This window comes from Carassius gibelio, chromosome A13 (assembly GCF_023724105.1).
Source record: "Carassius gibelio isolate Cgi1373 ecotype wild population from Czech Republic chromosome A13, carGib1.2-hapl.c, whole genome shotgun sequence".
Classification (NCBI taxonomy): Eukaryota; Metazoa; Chordata; class Actinopteri; order Cypriniformes; family Cyprinidae; genus Carassius; species Carassius gibelio.
In genome coordinates, this window is record NC_068383.1 from 20238739 (window position 1) to 20257126 (window position 18388).

Sequence of the window (18388 nt, forward strand, 5' to 3'; positions counted from 1 at the left end):
CACAAACACTGACAACATCTGGTTGTTTTTTGGAAACACAGTATAGATAAGATGTGCAATAATGAGGAAACGTTGGAAAATTGTATGTTTACTTGGGAACCTCTGATGTGATTTTTACAATGTCTTGTTGGTCTTGGATTGTGCAGACATCTATCTCTCCAGATTTAAAGGTTTGCTTTTTGTATTGTTATATAACTGTCTTTGAAAAGCATTATAGTGGAACATTTCATGCTGCTTCTGAGCTTCATGGGTGTTTCCCATATCATTTCGCAAAGCTCTTTTTTTCCACAGTTTTGAGAGAGTTTGTAAATGAGAAAACTGAAAAGAAAAAGAAAAAAAGAATGTGTGGAATGTTTTAACAGTGATCTTATTCCATCATATCACCCCCATCTATTTGAAGATGAAATATGCAGAGGAATAAGATTTCCCTAATGGAAACTAAAGTGTGAACAGTTATAGTCCCTTTTAAAGCCAGAAATACTGAAAAGGCACAGGTGAGGTAGACTAAGTTATCATTTCATCATTTACAATATTGCATTTCACTCCAACTTCTGTATACAAGTGGTCAGCTGTCTGAATTTCTCTTGTGTTTTGATATAATATGAACTTTAACGGAAGCTGAAGAATATAGACTCACATGAATAACAAATGTTCTTTATCTCTGCATATTTATTTATTTCTTTTTCTAACGTTCTATAAAGACACTAAATTGATTTACTCAAGAATAGTAATATTTTTAATATGTAGTAAGTTGCTTTTGCTATATTCACAATTCAGCACGTACCTTTTTGATGAAATGCAGAGGTGCATCTGGGTAAATTACAAAATTCATGATAAAAATGTTTTTTTTTTCATCAAGAAAAATTAACGTAGTGCAGTTTTTAAAATACTTTGTCTTCATTTTAGTACTTTTCATACATTTTAAGCTTTTATATTATTAACAATTAATTGAAATAGTTCTATGGTTATTATATTTTTATGATGGTTTTAATCAAATTTGCAGGACATAAATCCTAAGGTTTCTCAATTAATATGAAGTCATAAAATAGCTAAATAATAAGACAAGAAATAGTTAAAAATACATTTAGAGATGTAATGAATTACTCTTTACAGGAATTTCTCAAATACTACTACTTTGTTTTAAAGTGTCATATTTCATTAAATTGTAATTTACCTCGCAATGCTAGTTGACTGACTCTAGGCAGGATTGTAGTTAATTTAATTTCATATCTCATATCTCTCTCTGATTTACCCACATCTCACATCGCCTCATGGGAACAATAGATCAGTTTATTACCGCATAAGACCGTCATTCTCCTGAGATTCTCAAGGAGCAAAACAAGCAAAGACGTTAATAAATGACTTGAGAGCTTTATATCTTGGCATATTTATTAAATATCACAGTCCAAGCAGATTTGGAGTAAGCAGAACCATATGGGCCTTCAGTTAATACTTTTGCTGATAGTAAGGGCATATCTGGTTCAGATGTCCAAATTTGGATTCTGTTTGACACACTTCCATTTTTCTAGTCTTAAATCCTAGTTTTTCATGGTTCAGTTTCAGGTGTTCCCTGCGGTACTGATGAAAACCAGAGCTCATTTCATGACAACATTCGTACTGCCTGCAGTCGCCAAGCCCCAGAGCACCTTGTGTTTAATATTCTGTCACGTGATAATCATAATGTCCTTGATGAGATCAGACAGAGCAGTGTATTTTCAGTTTACAGCTGCAGGGAAGCCGGACGGACCCCTTGTCACACCCCAAACACCATTTTCACAAACATTTTCCTTAATCTCATTTCCTCAGACTGAGGACAGTGCAACAACAACATCAAATGAAAAGCGTGCATTGGTTAAAAGTAGACTTTTCCTACAGTACATCGGGTGACGTGTCCTTCAGCACATAGCCAGAGAGGATGTGTTTTTCTTCTTTGGAGTTCTGTTTGGCAGATTTTGGGTTTGCCTTTTTATTATTTTGTGGTTAGGCATCTATTTATGCGTTTATCAACGGCTCAGATCAGTCCAATTTATGTGTAAGTGCTTGACATTAAAGAGACGAGGATGTTGCCTAAACCAAGAACAGCCAAATTAGTGGTAATTTACTTCCGGAAAACCTGACACTGTGTGTGATTGGGAATATAGTTGTTTTGATGTTTTTCTCCAGCTATCAGTATTTCTGGCCTCCTTAATCGGACGCGATTACTTTTGGTTTTTCCTCCGTTTCAGAGGTGTTGACTTTACTCCAGGCCAGTGTTTACATGAGTATTACAGGAATTGGGACAGACTTGGATGGGGTGGGGGCTTCACACACTCTGTCAGATATATCTGGGACCTTAGTTATTAAATTATTCTTTGTGTTATCTTAAGTAACACTGGGCACTTTTAATAAATGTGACTGCATGCCTTTCTGATGGTGTTTGACTGGGTGAAAACGTATTAGGTTTTCTAAACCTTTGACGTGAAATTCTACATTCCAGGGTGCATCGCTAGAAAAACAGATTCTCCCCAAACTGAGAAATCTCTCTTAAAAACTGAGAAAATGCTGGAAATATATTTGTTTAAGTAATCAGACTTTTTAAATAAATCAGATTTAGTTACTGAATCCTGCTCCCTCAGTTCAAATTTAGTTTAAATCAATGAATTTAAATTGAATTTCAAATCATTCTGAATTCAGTTTAGGACAGCACACTGGTTGTTTGGTCAACTTTTAGAGGAGATCAGGGGGGAAAGCAACAAAACCCCAATTTTGATTTCACGGGGGTATTTATCTGATGGAAAAATTTTATTACTTTTAATTCTGTTTGTCAGGATTTATTAAGATTTCATCAAGTAACAAGCCGAGCCTTGTTGGCAACAGCACAACATGTGAATATGGTAGGAGCAGCTGTTTTTTCCAGTCTCCCATTCATTAAACAAAGACAGGAGACATAAAAATATCTCTCCGTCTGAAAATCTCCCTGCTGTCTAAGCACATTTAAAATGATGACATCACTGGCAAACCTGTGAGATGTTTATTCTCAAGGTTTTCCTCAAGCATCAACACGTGTCTTAGCCTATACATCGTCATTTGATCTCCAGTGAATGACCCCATATTTGTCTTGAGCAAGAGGACAATAAAGCCGGCCTTTATGCAGGATGAATTATGAAAACAGGAAACCTTAAAATATTTGCAAAGACAAGTTCCCTCATGCAAACTCTTTCAAAGTGAAGAACAATGTGGGCAGAGGTCAATGGAGGTGCTACGCTCTAGAAAAAAGAAGACAGGGAACAAAGTGGGCTTACAGTGGGCCAGCACCTCCACATCTTCAAGCAGCAGTAAAGATTTAGGGAGAAACTCTGCATTACGTCACTTGCTCACCAGTGGATCCTTTGCAGTGAATGGGTGCCGTCAGAATGAGAGTACAAACAGCTGATAAAAACATCACAATAATCCATTTTAACTTGAAACAGCCACTTCTGGCCAAAACACAAGAACTGTTTTTGCTTGTAACAGTGCTTGATCATTGCCTATTTCTATCCTGATTCAGATAGGATGACTTTTTCACTGGAGAAAACACTATTATGGATAGAGGACTCATATTTTAGCCAGAAACAACCATTTGAAGGTGAAAAGGGTCTTAATGGTGGATCTGTTTCTTGCAAACATTCAACTTTTCACTTCACAAAAAGTGAATTGATGGACTTGAGTCGTGCGAATTACTTGTGTTTTTTTTTTTATCACCTGTTTGGACTCTCATTCTGACGGCACCCATTCACTGCATAAGATCCACTGGTGAGCACCCATAATGCTAATGCCAAATGAAGAAACAAACTGATCTAAATCTTGAACGGCTGATTCAATTTTCAGCATATTTTCATTATGAGTGAACTATTCTTTTCAGAATAGTCAATGGTACATTATGGGTCATAATTACATATGTAAACAAGGTTGGAAGCTATACATCAGTGAGAGAAGAATAAAGAGTCACTCTTTAAAGTCTAAGACAACAGTCAGAGAGCGGCAACGGAGGAAATGGGTTAATAGGTCATTTCCATATGTTTACAGGCAGCCAGCTGTCCACGATAGCCTTCCTGATAGCACGGATAGATCTCCAACTTAACACACCCTGCACATGACCACCATTTTTCAACTTATCCATGTTATTCTGAAAAAATTCATAGTCAGAAGTCTCCAGTTACACTCCATTGTTTGGTTATCGCCCCTCCTGCATATTTCAGTTAATCATTTGTTAGGTGAACATAGACATCACTATGCTGACCTTACTGTCAAGATCTTTGTGTTACACCAAAATATATAAATCATGTGGTGTTTGGTCAGTACAAATAGCAATAAATATTGAATTTTCAGTTATTGAAATATCAAGTTATTGAATATTAAGTTTTTTATTTATTGAACATCTTGTTAGGTATCATAATAATAAAAAAAATAAAAAAATAAATGTAAAATGGTTCATGGCCAAAAACCTTCTTGATTTGTATTTTTAACGTTGATGATTTTTCAGGTCAAGTCATCTTTGTTGAGTGACAAATCCCCATTGCTGAATGTACAGTAATATTCATTTTAGATGGATTGCAAATTCAGCATATGAAACTTTTTATATAATGGTTCAAATGGTTATTTTTTTTCAGTAACACTTTACAATAAGGTTTTGTTTGTTATACTCAACATGAACAAATAATGAACAATACAGCATTTATTAATCTCAGTAAGCAATGTTTAAAATGAAAAGTTGTGTCTGCTAACATTAGTTAATGCAAATTTAATTTTATCAACAAACAACAAAGATTAATAAGTAGCAACAGACTGCTAATGGTTAGTTCATGTCAGCTATGTTTTATATATTTATTTATTTTTAAGGGATAGTGCATCCTGCATCCTGCTACCTCAATTCAAATTTTGTTTTAATTTAATAATTGAATTTAAATGCATTTTCAATTCAATTCAGAACAGCACACTGCAATAGCATTAACCTCACTGAATTAGATCTTATTGTAAAGTGATTTCATTCTTCCTTTAATATAGACTATGGCCTGCAGGGAAATGTACATTTATTAGAATCCACAAGCTTTGTTCATTTATTTTATGTCTTAAACTTTTTATGATGACCTAAATGAATGAAAACCTTCCCTTGCACATTTCTTTCCGTCACTGGATGTGGGACTATTAGATTTCAAGAATAATTTGGGCAGATCTGGCCTCAGGCCCCTGTGTCATCTGCAGCGGGGCATTCTTCAAGATGGAAGAAAGGAGGGAATGCCGAAGAATCACTGAGCAGACGCGTGACGCAGAGCACACACTCTCCCAAAGGGAAGATAAGACTGCTCTGGGACAGTGTGCAGGAGGGAGTCCTGTCCTTTGACGAAAAGCTGTTTTGTAAATGGATCTGCTCTTTTCAAGCGTGAAGAATTTCAGAGCCACCTTTGTTTCACTACTTCTGGCTAACGCTCAGTGTCCACTGAGTGTGCACTCAAAATCAAATTAAAGGCCATAAAGCATAAGCTGACATGCTTTTCAGCAAAGCTCAATTATAGATATTGATCATAAGACATTAAACTAAAATAATGGTGTTGATGTTTGCTAACCAGCTCAACACTTTAGTAGGCTATATACACAGTCTTCAACTTACTTTTCTGAATAAAACTGCTGCAAAATGTAGAAAAGCATTAATGGGCAATAAAATAATTAAGTGTGCAATTAATACAGATAGTGTAGAAGATTAATTATAGATTGTATAACAACTCAAGAATAGAAACTATATTAAATTTATAAAGATTATTTTTGTAAATACATCCACAGTACACATAATATGGGTTCAATATCCAATAGTAGTTCCAGACTCACCTAATTTGAACTCAACAAGTAATATGAGCTCAATTAAAGCAGAAGAGTAACTCTCTGCTGACACCTTGTGGTTAATTCAGTGGTTATGTTACTTAATGTATTAACTAACATGAACAAAGAACAATACATTACAGTAAATATTAATATTTGTTAATGTTAGTTAATGAGAATACAGTTGTGCACTGTTTATGTTAATTCAAAGTGCATTAACAATTGTTAACAAGCACAACTTTTGATTTTAATAATGCATTAGTAAATGTTGAAATTAACATTCACTAAGATTAATAAATGCTGTAGAGGTATGTGAATTAAAGTAGTTAATGTTAACAAATGAATCTTATTGTAAAGTGTTACTGGAGACACTTTAAGAAATCTCTGCACATAAAACTGGACTAACTTACAATCAACATATTATTGCACAGAAATTCAACCTCGTTGTTTTGCATAAACGCATCAAATTTGAAAAAGAAATGAAAAAAGAGATGGTCAATGACTGGCATGAGCCTTTAGGAAGTTGTCATGGGTTTTTGACAATGGGGGATTTCAGTTTATGAGTAAAATGCGGATAGTTTCTGTGTTTTCACGATTTTTCAGCGAATCTGAACCACTCTGTTTCTAAAATGCAAGTTTCATATAAAGTTCCTTGAGGGAAACCGTCGATTGAAAATGCTAGGGCATTCAGACTAAACAGCTCTGCATAAATTCTCTGTGTGCGTGTGTGTGCGTGTGTGTGCGTGTGTGCGTGTGTGTGTGTGTGTAGATGCCGGATAGATCAAACAATCCTCTGATCCTCAACACACAAACCACACTTTGCACTGAATGAACTGTACTTTCGCGGGAAATATCAACTCGGCTGTTTGCATACGCACCGTAGTATAAGGGGTGGTTATTAATAGGTTTCAAACCTTTTGACTAGTTTAGAATATTGTCTGCGAGATGAGTCTCCAGTTTCTTCAGAGTGTATTATTTTCAGGGTCTGGATCAATACTATGATTTATTATTGCAATAAAGCGAATCATTAAACAAGCAAAGTTAGACGTGCTCCCCTCCAAATGTGAGCTGTAATGGTTTGGTCCACAGTGGCGCGAAACTCCTCGCGCGTTACAGTGAACACGATCACGTTTCAGCAGAGGCGAGGTTTCTGTGTCTGCCAGCTGTGTGACTGGACGAGAAGTGCTTTGTAATTTTACATTTTGCGAAGAAAAGGCCTTAACTCGGGTGCAGTTCCGAGTTTTTATTTGCGTTCCGTTCTGTGGTTGCAAAACGCTTGCGGCTTTGTTGTGTGTTAGATAACTGGTTTATTAGTTATAGACATAACTGCTCTGCATAACTACACTGCAGACGTTTTTCAGACCTAGTTTAATTCTACAGCCGGTTTAACCAGAAAGCAGCAGAAATGAGTGGGTAAGTGTGTATATAATTCACATTAAGTAAGTTATGAGTTGTTAGCAGAGCCGTGTTCAATTATTATCTCCATGTTCACGTTGCAGCATTGTCAAAGAAGAAACACGCAGTGTGTCTCCTCACTGCCCCAAACCCAACGAATCTGAAGAGCCAGAAGGTACAGCAGTGGAGGAGAGCACTAATGGTAGGTCCAAACTATTCTCTGTGCATGATGGGACACCTGTCTGTGCAAGCCCATGCAGTCTTCAGTTTAACTTCAGTAATCTCCTGCATTTTACAGAAAAAAGTCTGCATGGAGAGATAATCATTACAAAGGAGATGGAGGAGGAGGAGAAACATTTAGTGGAGGAGGGAGAGAAGAAAGAAAGAGAAATGATGGAAGAGGTAACTTAAAACCATAAGACTATGTATGCAATACCTATAAAGTGATATTGTGTTCTTAGTCAGTATTAACATAACTGAGAAGTAATTAGAAATGTTTAGTTTTGTCACAGTGTGAGATGATTGGGTCTCCATGTTGTCCTATTTTGCAAAAATCTCTATTTTATAAATATAATTGACAGTGGAATCTGAGGTTCAGTTTATCAGTAAATGTCTGTATGAATACTGCATGCTGTTTTAACAGGCCAGACAGTCGTGGGAGAAAGATTCTCAAGAGATGCGCTTCAAAAGACTTCAGCACCTTTTGGAGAAAAGCAACATTTACTCCAAGTTTCTGCTCACAAAGATGGAACAGCAGCAGCTAGATGTGAGTGTTTTGATTGAAGACAGGAAAGCGCTGGTGAAGTGGCACGGAAACAGATGTTTGCATGCAGAGGCCTGTGAAGAAACGAATCCAGTGCTCTGCACCACCTGCCCCTAATGTGAAGTTTGATCGTGTCTAGTTTCATTTAATTTAAGGCTGTAAAGATCAGGGTAGATTTAAAACCAGCTTCCTTTATTTAAGCTCTTTCTGGAAGCATCTGTGAAATCCACTTCACTATCCACCTTATTTTTAATTTTAGAGTGAATATGGCAATTTGTGACTTGAATGTGCAACGCTTCTGGTGTCATTCACTCAGTTATTTTACCTGTACAAAAACAGTCCATTTTATATTGCTGACTGGTATTTATACTTTTGTTTTAATTTATAGCCTCAAGCATAATGCACAAGTTTGTAATGCAAATAGTTTAGCTCTTACTAAACTACTAATCGAAACTATTTTTTTTAATCTATCATCTATAGTGGCTAATGAATCGAGGCTTATTTCTGCATTGAAAATTTACGGTGACTGAAAATGTAATGATTCTGTCGAGTTCTTAATTTTTTAGTAGTTCGTGATAGAGTTGCAGCATGTTCTCAATTTAAGCTGTAATATTGACATTGCTATTTTGCTTGTGAAGTAATTCAATTTTGATTTATTTAAAAAAAAAAAAATTACAGGAAAGAATAAAAAAAGAGAGACTTGACAAGAAAGCTACTAATCAGAAGCAAAAGGTAAGTTTATGTTCATGCTTTATCAATTTCTTCTCCATGTTGACAAAGATGGATAAATGAGTTGTATTTCTCAAATGTCATTGTTTAATCCCCCCCAACAGGGAAATGATAAGAAGACTGTAAAAGGTAGGATTCAAATATTACATTTCAATACAGAGTATTAACTGTGATCCTGTAATATTAAAATAAAAAGTACAGGGCTCCAGACATTTTACTAATTTTTGTGAGCAGTCGCATTGGCGGGACCACCACGTTGCCCAACTCATAAGCTCTGCCATTTGTTGCATTTGAGAAACATCAAACGGCAACTGAAACTAAAGTGAAACTAAACCGTGCTACGTTTCAGCTGCGCAGCGTGGACCGTTTATCAGCTCGGACCCTGACCCAAACAAATTTGTAAGCGCTCAGAACAGCTTTATTTGGGAGCCAAAGTTGATTTACTGTAACACTGTTACTGCACAGATGCAACAGTGCTGCGAGATCCAGTGAGAAGTGTTTGAATTCATCGCACAATGATAAGGTTGCTGCGAGATCTATTGAGAATCATTCAAATTCTGCACAGAAATCACTGACATGGATCAGGAAACCAGAAGCGGTAACGCTAACTGTAATCACGGTGTCCTGGTAGAAATAATCGAATGCATTATATCATTCATTTCAGGGTTTGTGCAACCAATTGAGAGAGAAATTCAAGCACTTTTCAATCTCTTTCAAGCATTTCACACAACTATTTCCAGCTCTTTAAAGCTTTAAAATGATCCATTTTTAATGTTATTTTTAATGGGATGAACACAATATACTTTGTGGTAAGCAAACACTTATGTAAAATACCTCAAATCACAATTATAACCAGTAGACTGCAGCAGAGGAGCACTTATTGGCTTACTAGTTATTCATTTCTACTTTTTTAATTTTATAAAATTACTTTTCAAATCAGGTTTTGTCAGTTTTATACTTTTTTGTGTGTGTGTGTGTGTGTGTTAGAAGTAATAAGTCTCAAACTTTTCTTCAGTTTGCTACTAAATCACACATAATCACTGAACTTGGTCAGTTCCATATGCTAGAAGAGTAATGGTACATTTAATAAGTGGAATATATATATATATATATATATATATATATATATATATATATATATATATATATATATATATATATATATATATATATATATATATATATTTTCTTTATATAAAGTAGATTTTGCACCGGTTACTGTTTTTAAAAGTAAATTTTGTATGCATCTTAATAGTGCTTTACTGCTAAATCTGTATAAACAAAATAAAAATAAACAAGAAATGAACATGAAATATTATTAGTAACTGCACTTATTGATGCAAAACACTAGTAATTTTATGACTGAATGATCTTTATTTTGAATACCTTCACGTGTCACCCCTATCGCTACCAAATCTGCTCCTGGCGCACCATCTGCAGAACTTAGTGGCGCTGGTGTCATGCTCTCAAATGTTAGTCTGGAGCCCTGACGTAAGATGTCTGATGTGCAGTCAATTAATTCTGATCTGTTTGTTACATTTGAAGTTGAAAGAAAGAAGCGTGAAAGGGAAGAAGATTACAAAATCGCAGATGTTATGACTAAAGAGGTGAGTTTTCATTGTAGTTTGTTTTTCAATGACACCAATATTTACTGTTATGTTACTGATGTTGAATTTTTTTTCTTTCTTTGTTCCTCTCTTAGGAAATTCTCTCAAAAGCCAAAAAAACAAAATTGGAAGAGGTAAAGTATATGCTTTGTTCATTGTGCCTTCAGACATTGTGAAATTTGTATTATCTGTATTGAAACTGTTGTAAAATGCTGATAAAACACACCAGTGAGCTCACATTCTTTATTAATGCCAAGTTGCTACATTTCTTGGCAGCCATATACCACCTACAGTTGCACTGGTTAAAAACATTATAATAAAATGTTGTAATATTTAGTAATAATACTGTTTTGTTTTGATTTCTTATCTGAAGGAGGCTCATTCGTCAGTGAAACTGGAAGCTGAGGATATAGAGAAGATAAGCGACACCAACTCTGATATTAAAGGCCGGCTGTCTGAAACTTTGCGGGAAAATAGCAAGCAGATGCTGGATCCCGAAAGAACCGTGAATGGCCAGCGTGTGCCTGCACAGCAGCCCAAACTCTTCACTGGGGGTGTGATGAGGTGGTACCAGGTGGAAGGCATCGAGTGGCTAAGGGTACGTGAGCAGACCTGAATGTGTAGATGACCAGCAGAGGGCAGTATATTTAATCACCAGTGTCTGGATTATGAGCTGGATTCAATTTTCATCTAAATATTGTGTGTATCTTCTGAACTGCCTAAAAAGGGATAGCCAAACACACATTTCTTATACTTGTGAGTTGCCAAACAAGGATGTGTTTTGCTTGTATAATAGCTAATAAACGGGTCTGTCTGCTTTGCAGATGCTGTGGGAGAATGGTATCAATGGTATCCTGGCTGATGAGATGGGTCTTGGGAAAACCATACAGTGCATCGCCCATATTGCGATGATGGTTGAGAAGAAGGTCCTCGGGCCCTTTCTAGTTGTGGCTCCTTTGTCCACTCTTCCAAACTGGATCTCAGAATTCAAGCGCTTCACCCCAGAGGTGTGAAACCATAACGTTTGTTCATCTTCATTGAAATGAATGCTTTGATAAATACCAGCAGTTTGAGACATTTCTGCAGATTGACTGATTCTTTCGTTCTTGTTTTCAATGTTTCAGGTGACTGTCCTGCTGTATCACGGTCCACAAAAAGAGAGGATGGACCTGGTGAAGAAGATCCGTCAGCCGCAGGGTCCTCTCAGAATGTGTCCTGTTGTCGTTACATCCTTTGAAATAGCCATGAGAGACAGGAAGCTTCTTCAGGTAAACCGATCTGGCATTGCATTCTTTTACTTGCATACAAACTGTGTCTGGTCCCTGGTCTTGTGCAGAGTTCATCTGGAAAACGGTGAATATATAACACTGAATTGAATCCTGATAAGCACAAAGAAGTTTGAAGTGCATGAATGGATTGTTGTCATGTTTTTCTCCTCAGCGTTTCCACTGGAACTATATGATTGTGGATGAGGGCCACAGGATTAAAAACTTAAACTGTCGGCTGGTGCAAGAACTGAAGATGCTGATGACCGACAACAAACTGCTGCTGACAGGAACCCCCCTGCAGAATAACCTGTCCGAGCTGTGGTCTCTCCTCAACTTCCTGCTTCCAGATGTGTTTGATGACCTGAAGAGGTAAGAAGGCACATGCAAAGGGAATTCATGATACTGATCTCCTCCGTATATAGAATTGAGGATTCTCTTGACTCAAAATCAAAATGTTTTTTTTTCCTCTTTTCTTCCCTCAGTTTTGAGTCATGGTTTGACATTAGCACCATCACTTCAGATGCAGAAAACATTGTGGCTAATGAGCGCGAGCAGAATATCCTCCACATGCTTCATCAGGTATCTTCACCACAATGTTTTGTAGACGTTTTCCAGAATGTAAACTTTAAATGGTCTTATATCAGGTATAGGCTGAGTATCATAAGCATTTATAGTTGTTCTGTTCTTTGTTGCTGGTTTGAATGTCAATTTAATGTTTTCAGATCCTCACACCCTTCCTTCTGAGAAGACTGAAGTCAGACGTCACACTGGAGGTCCCACCTAAGAAAGAGATTGTAGTGTATGCCCCCCTCACCAACAAACAGGAGGCCTTTTACATGGCCATTGTTAACAAGACTATAGCGAAGCTGCTGGGTCAAGAGAAGGTGAGTGTTAATGATAGAGGAACAGCAGTTATTCTGGGACACAAAGCTGTGCAACTTTTCTTTTCTGACACCAGCTTGTCACGGAGAAGAAAGTTCTACAGTATTTATTATTTACAATCATTCGAGTTTTGTATCTGCTCTGGTGTTTATCAAACAGCACCAAATACAAGATGTATTAGCACCAAAGATCTGATTCATTGTTCATTCAACTCAAAATGTTTATCTCACTGAATATTTGTCTAAGTGTGAACAGGATATTAAATTAAACTTAGCAGGAGGAGTGTGGTTGGAGTATTTATTTATTTATTCATTATTAATAACAAGATTATGGCCCTTCTTTAAGGATGATTCAGCACCTGTGCCGCTAACATCCAGTGGCCGACCAAAGCGCAGGACCAGGAAGGTGGTGGACTATTATGAGTCAAACACGGACTCTGTGAAAGATCTTGAGAAATATCTAGAGAAGGTCCAGAAGGAGATGGACAGTCAGGCAAGGTTTGTCTCTCTTGTTGTGTTTACCTCTTCTTTAAACTCTCTGAGCTTTCTGACATGATATGCTTACGGTCTCCTTAGCTCCTGCCCAGTGGTGGATGTCTCAATGCCTGTTGATGCTCAAGTCAACTTAAAACTGCAAAACATACTGATGCTGCTGAAGAGGTGCTGCAACCATGCTTACTTGATCGAGTATCCTCTGGACCCCGCCACTGGGGAATTTAAGGTGGTACTTACACATCATTTAGCATGAGTTGTAATGATCTCATCTGGTATGAAGGTATTGGCAACAGAATGAGTGAAAATAATCATCTCAATGTTAACAGATTGATGAGCAGTTAGTGGAAACATCAGGGAAGTTTCTCATCCTGGACCGAATGCTTCCTGAACTGAAGAAAAGAGGGCACAAGGTACAGTTCACAATCTTTCATGCATATGATTTAATGATTAACTGCTCTGTCTGAGTGACAAACTCCACTGTGGTTATAAGAAAAGTTTGCACGCATTTAACTTTGTAGAAAAAAATGTATCTGTGATTTGCATTAAGGGCTGAAATATTTTTAATGGTTTAGTCTCTTATGCTCACCAAAGCTATTTATTTATTTATTTTTAATCAAAGAGACACAAAAAGTATTGTGAATTAGTAAAATTTAGTGCCCTTATTATGCATGCGCCTTGTAGAGATCAACAAAACGAGCAAAGAGTGTATATTTCCTTTTAAGAAAATGACGGATGATTTCATTATATAAGTTGCAACTGAAATTCTTTGCGACTGAAGAAAGGGAGACATTAACATCTTGGATGACTTGCCATTTCATCCAAGTTGTTATCACAGTTAAAAACAGCTTTTTAGTAAGCCGCAACAAATATATTATATCAGGATTCCTTCACTTTAATGCATCTTTCTGTATAAAAAGATATATGAATGTATGTTTTGATGGTAGCCATATCAAACACTCTTTAATTACATAATTTTTTTTTAAACAGGTTCTGATTTTCAGCCAGATGACCTCCATATTAGATATTCTGATGGATTATTGTTATCTCCGCGGTTATGACTACAGCCGTCTGGATGGGTCAATGAGCTACACCGACCGAGATGAGAATGTGAGCAGCAGTTTGTTGGTTAAAATAAATTGCAATCACTACATTTTGTTGTTCTCATTTGACAATATATATTTTTTTTTCTCTCATGCAGATGAAGAAGTTTTCTTCTGATCCGGAGGTGTTCCTCTTCCTCCTGAGCACTCGGGCTGGTGGTCTTGGGATCAACCTCACAGCTGCCGACACAGTCATCATATTTGACAGTGACTGGGTATGATTTTAAATGTGAAACCTGTTCATATGTGACCCTGGACCACAAAACCAGTCATTAGGGTCAATTTTTTTCTAAATATTGTTACTGGAGGAGGACAAGACAGACACAGTGGGCGTGGTGTCAGGCCTCGGAGAGGCTTTTATAAACAGAAAATCAAATAAAACGGGATAAAGGTTGCCAAAGGGGAAGAGTGTCCAAATTAAACGGAATCTGGTGTCCTCGTCGTGCTGCGGGGTTCGTGTGGGTCGGGCAGTGTTCATGGAGGAAGGATCCAGGTAAGGGACGGAGTCTGGCAGCCACATGCGCTCCCCTCTCCGGTCCGGGGTGGGAGGGGCAGCGGCTTCCTCTAGTGGCCACATCGCTCTCCTTGGCCACGGCGCTGGCAGGGGATGGACGGCCCGGCATCCTGGCCTGTCGGCCGTGTAAACGGGTTCGGTTCTCATCCGGATCGCGGGTCTGGCAGCTCACGTCTCTGGTGGCATGGGAGTCCGTCAACGCACCCTTCCTGGACCCATGAGGACACCAGTGTGCACGCACTGGGAAGATACATGTACGGTAGAAAATGTATTTAGGCTATTGCTACAAATATACCCCAGTGACTGGGGTAGACTGGTTTTGTGCTCCAGGGTCACATATATGTGACTTGTATGGAGCCCCACACATGACATGCAGATGAAAAATATTCATTGTGGCCATGAAATTAAGAATTTGTTCCATCTTTTTAGTTAAACCAATTCTTAATTTGTGTCCGCTTTAAAAGCTAAATAAATAGTTGGATAAAGCGTCTATTCTTTTTTTTCTTTTTTACGGTTTTAAATGAAAAGCCTAATTATCATCATACATTTTATGAATTTCATCTTCAGAATCCCCAGGCAGATTTGCAGGCACAGGATCGGTGTCACCGTATTGGTCAAACGAAGCCTGTGATGGTTTACCGCCTCATTACGGCCAACACCATTGATGAGAAGATCCTGGAAAGAGCCTCTGCCAAGAGAAAGCTAGAGAAGATGGTCATTCACAAAAGTATGTAGCTGTTGCAGAAAATGCCACATTACCAACCTTTTGGATTTAATGAATTTCTTCTTATTTTTTTGCTGTGAGACTATTGACCCCAATATCTGTCTTGTTAGATAAGTTTAAAGGTTCTAAAGCAGAACTCAAACAGACCAAGAGCTGTGTGGATTTAAATGAGCTTGTGGAACTGCTGAAGTCCAGAGATTATGACCGGTACAGACATTCACACTGTATATCAAGCATTTTAATCAATCACAAAGTATTGACAAATTCTGTGTTGTAAGTTGCATCACAAGGACTGCTTTAATGTGATTCGTGCTGTTGCAGGGCAGTGAAAGGCACCAAAGGAAAGGTCATCAGTGACAGAGATCTGGAGATCCTGCTGGACCGTAGTGATTTAATGAGTAAGTGTCCTTCACATCTCAGATCTGAATGTCTTTGTAATTTGTGTAGATTCCACTGCATGGCAATTGTCAAAGTGATGCTTTGGCATTTTAAATGCCCCTTTTATATGAATCAAATCTCCCCTTTTCAGATCAAGCCAAGAAGCGTGTTAAACTGGAGAAGGATGGGGTGTTTAAAATAATGGAGACCAAAGATGAAAATGGTGAAATCAGTCTGTCCTGAGAACACTGACACTTGAAGTTGTCCCACTGCCTAAACTGATCAAGCAACATAAACTGGTCTAAAAGCTGCCTGCTGGTTCTACTGAAAGATTGAGATCTTCTCTATTTTAGACTTAAGTTGAACACTGCTGCTTTTAATAAGTCCATTTGTGGTTTTGAGTTTTTACAAATTAAAGTCTTTTTTTTTTTTTTTCATGCCATGTCAACTTTTGTTTTGGGATTAGCGCACAAAAAAAAAGAATCCCACATTTTGCCAACTTTGTAAATACTGTTGTACATTTCATATGTAGCTGTCTGAAACTGAATAGTAATCGTGCATGTAAACTGCTTCAAAGCACTTTGACCTTCTAGAATACTGTAGGGCAAACATTCTTGTCATGTTTTCAGAATATAATAAACATTTCATATATAACGTGCCGTTCATTTAAACCGGCTATAATTTGCATTTTAAGTAACTTGGTTATTTATTTTTAACACACAATAGATGTAGTGTTAAAAAGACCACCATACCAGTTCACTTTAGCTGGTCCTTTTCTGTCTTCAGAATTGCTGCAGAGAAGAAACCATGAGATTATATTTTCATTACAGTTATAAGGAATGCCTTTCATGTGGCTTTACATGTATGTGTCTGATCAGAAGTTTGAGGCTGGGAAGATCATGCGATGCAATACTGCATTTACTTCATCCAAATACTATTAAAACAATAATATAGAAATACTACAGTTTATGTCCAAATAAATCCAATTCACAATTTATTTTAAAGTTGAATTTCCAGCAGCCATAGCTCTTGTGCTTAAACATGGAAACATAAACTTTTTTCATTTTTGAAGAGAAAGTTCATAAAACCATTAAATATATTTTGTAAAATATATATTTTAATCTATTTGATGCATTCTTGCTTCATAGCGTGAAAACAAACATGAGTTTGTTAAACTGGCATCCACTGACACGGAGAAAGTGTCAGATTTCAGCTCAGTTCATGCAGTTTGAGTGCTGCTGTAACTAGGGATAAAACTAATACATACAAATGTTCAAATACTAATTTATATTCATTATTAATCTCCACTTCTTGACAATATAATTAGCATTATAAATTAGGATTTAAAATAGGAAAATCTAAATATTTCACTAGTGATGTATTTTAGGAATCATTCCATCATTGGTGGTTTAGAGCACCTGTGTGTTTCGTTGGTCGTTTGTAGTGATGGTCATGGGAGGATCAGCTGCATCCATGTGCCTCATTTTCTGTGTGATTCTATCACTAAGGGCCGAGGTAATCCTGACAGAAGTCCTCCATCTCCACTAACAGCACCTCTTTCTCTCGCTCCAGCAAACAAATGGCCTCTTTGAGTCGCTCTCCCTTCTTTGTGCTTGGCATCTTCAACGCTATCTTTTCTTTATGAATTCTCTCCCGCCTCCCCGTCAAGACCTGCTTGTCTTTCTTGAGTTCACTGAACATCTGCATCAAAGTCTCATAATCTTCTCAAACAACCGGACTGCTGCAGACAGGCTTTCTGCTGCTCCTGCCGCTGAAGTATCTCCACTCTCTGCTTGTGAATTCAGTTTGAATTCATACTTCACAGTCTCCAGCTGTTGAACTGCATTTTCTGTTCTCCATTTTTTTCAACTCCGCGTTCAGTTTTTCAACCGTATCCTGAAATTCCTTAAGATTCTTCTTCTTGTCAGACTCTTGGAGTCGCCTGAATGAACTCCTTGTTCGTCTTCCGAGCTTTACGTAAATGTTCTCTGAGGTTTGCAGATTCACTTCTCGTGGCTGATATCTCCTCCTCAAGTCTCTGATGAATGCTGATGTTCTTCTTGTGTTCGGCATCCATCATCTGCTGCATCTCTTTGCTCCTCCAGAAGTTTCTGCTTGGTTAGCAGCTCCTGAGACATCTGCTGAAACTTCTTGAATGTTTTTGGACAGCTCTTTCTCACTGAGCTCCACATTGAGTTGGTCCTTCATGGTGTTAGCACGTGTTTTGAGGCGCTCTTATTTCTCCATCAGTGCTTTAAGCCGTTTCATAGTTAATTTTGGCTTCACCGAGTTCCTTCTTCAAATCTTCAGAGGTTTGCTCAAACCTGGTGGTGATTTTCAGTGTTTTTCTGTTCTTCGCACTTCAGCTATTCTGTAACAATTTGGGTTTCCTTCTCCTTTTGCTTTGACGTCTCTTTAATATCCTTCAGTTCTTGTTGCTTAACCAACAACAAATGGACAAGATGTTGATTCTCCAAGTCCTTCTGTTGCAGTTGTTTCTTCACAACTTCAAAGAAGTCGAGATGTTTGCTCTTCAGAGATGAACTTTTGAGGGCTCTGCTTCTTTCTTGACCCTCTGATATTTCCTTCAAAATGAATTTGGATGGGTTTGGGGAACATTCCACAGATCTTGTTGAATTAGACCTAATAACGTAATAAAAGGGCAGATGTAAGGCTATAGGAAATCATATTTTGACCTAAGG

At 37.5% G+C, this 18388-nt stretch overlaps 1 protein-coding gene across 1 annotated transcript; it reads left to right on the forward strand.

Annotated features, from left to right (window-relative positions):
- The first annotated feature begins 6935 nt into the window (after positions 1-6935).
- On the forward strand, positions 6936-16340 carry LOC128026448 (lymphocyte-specific helicase). Its single transcript, XM_052613624.1, has 23 exons — positions 6936-7245; positions 7332-7429; positions 7526-7629; positions 7871-7993; positions 8669-8722; positions 8824-8848; positions 10265-10326; positions 10422-10460; positions 10700-10924; positions 11151-11333; positions 11451-11594; positions 11767-11963; positions 12077-12173; positions 12317-12478; positions 12822-12973; positions 13052-13196; positions 13297-13380; positions 13958-14077; positions 14169-14285; positions 15152-15311; positions 15419-15515; positions 15630-15706; positions 15838-16340. The coding sequence occupies exons 1-23, from the start codon at positions 7238-7240 to the stop codon at positions 15927-15929; spliced, it is 2565 nt and encodes an 854-aa protein (XP_052469584.1). The 5' UTR covers positions 6936-7237; the 3' UTR covers positions 15930-16340.
- The last annotated feature ends 2048 nt before the right edge of the window (positions 16341-18388 follow it).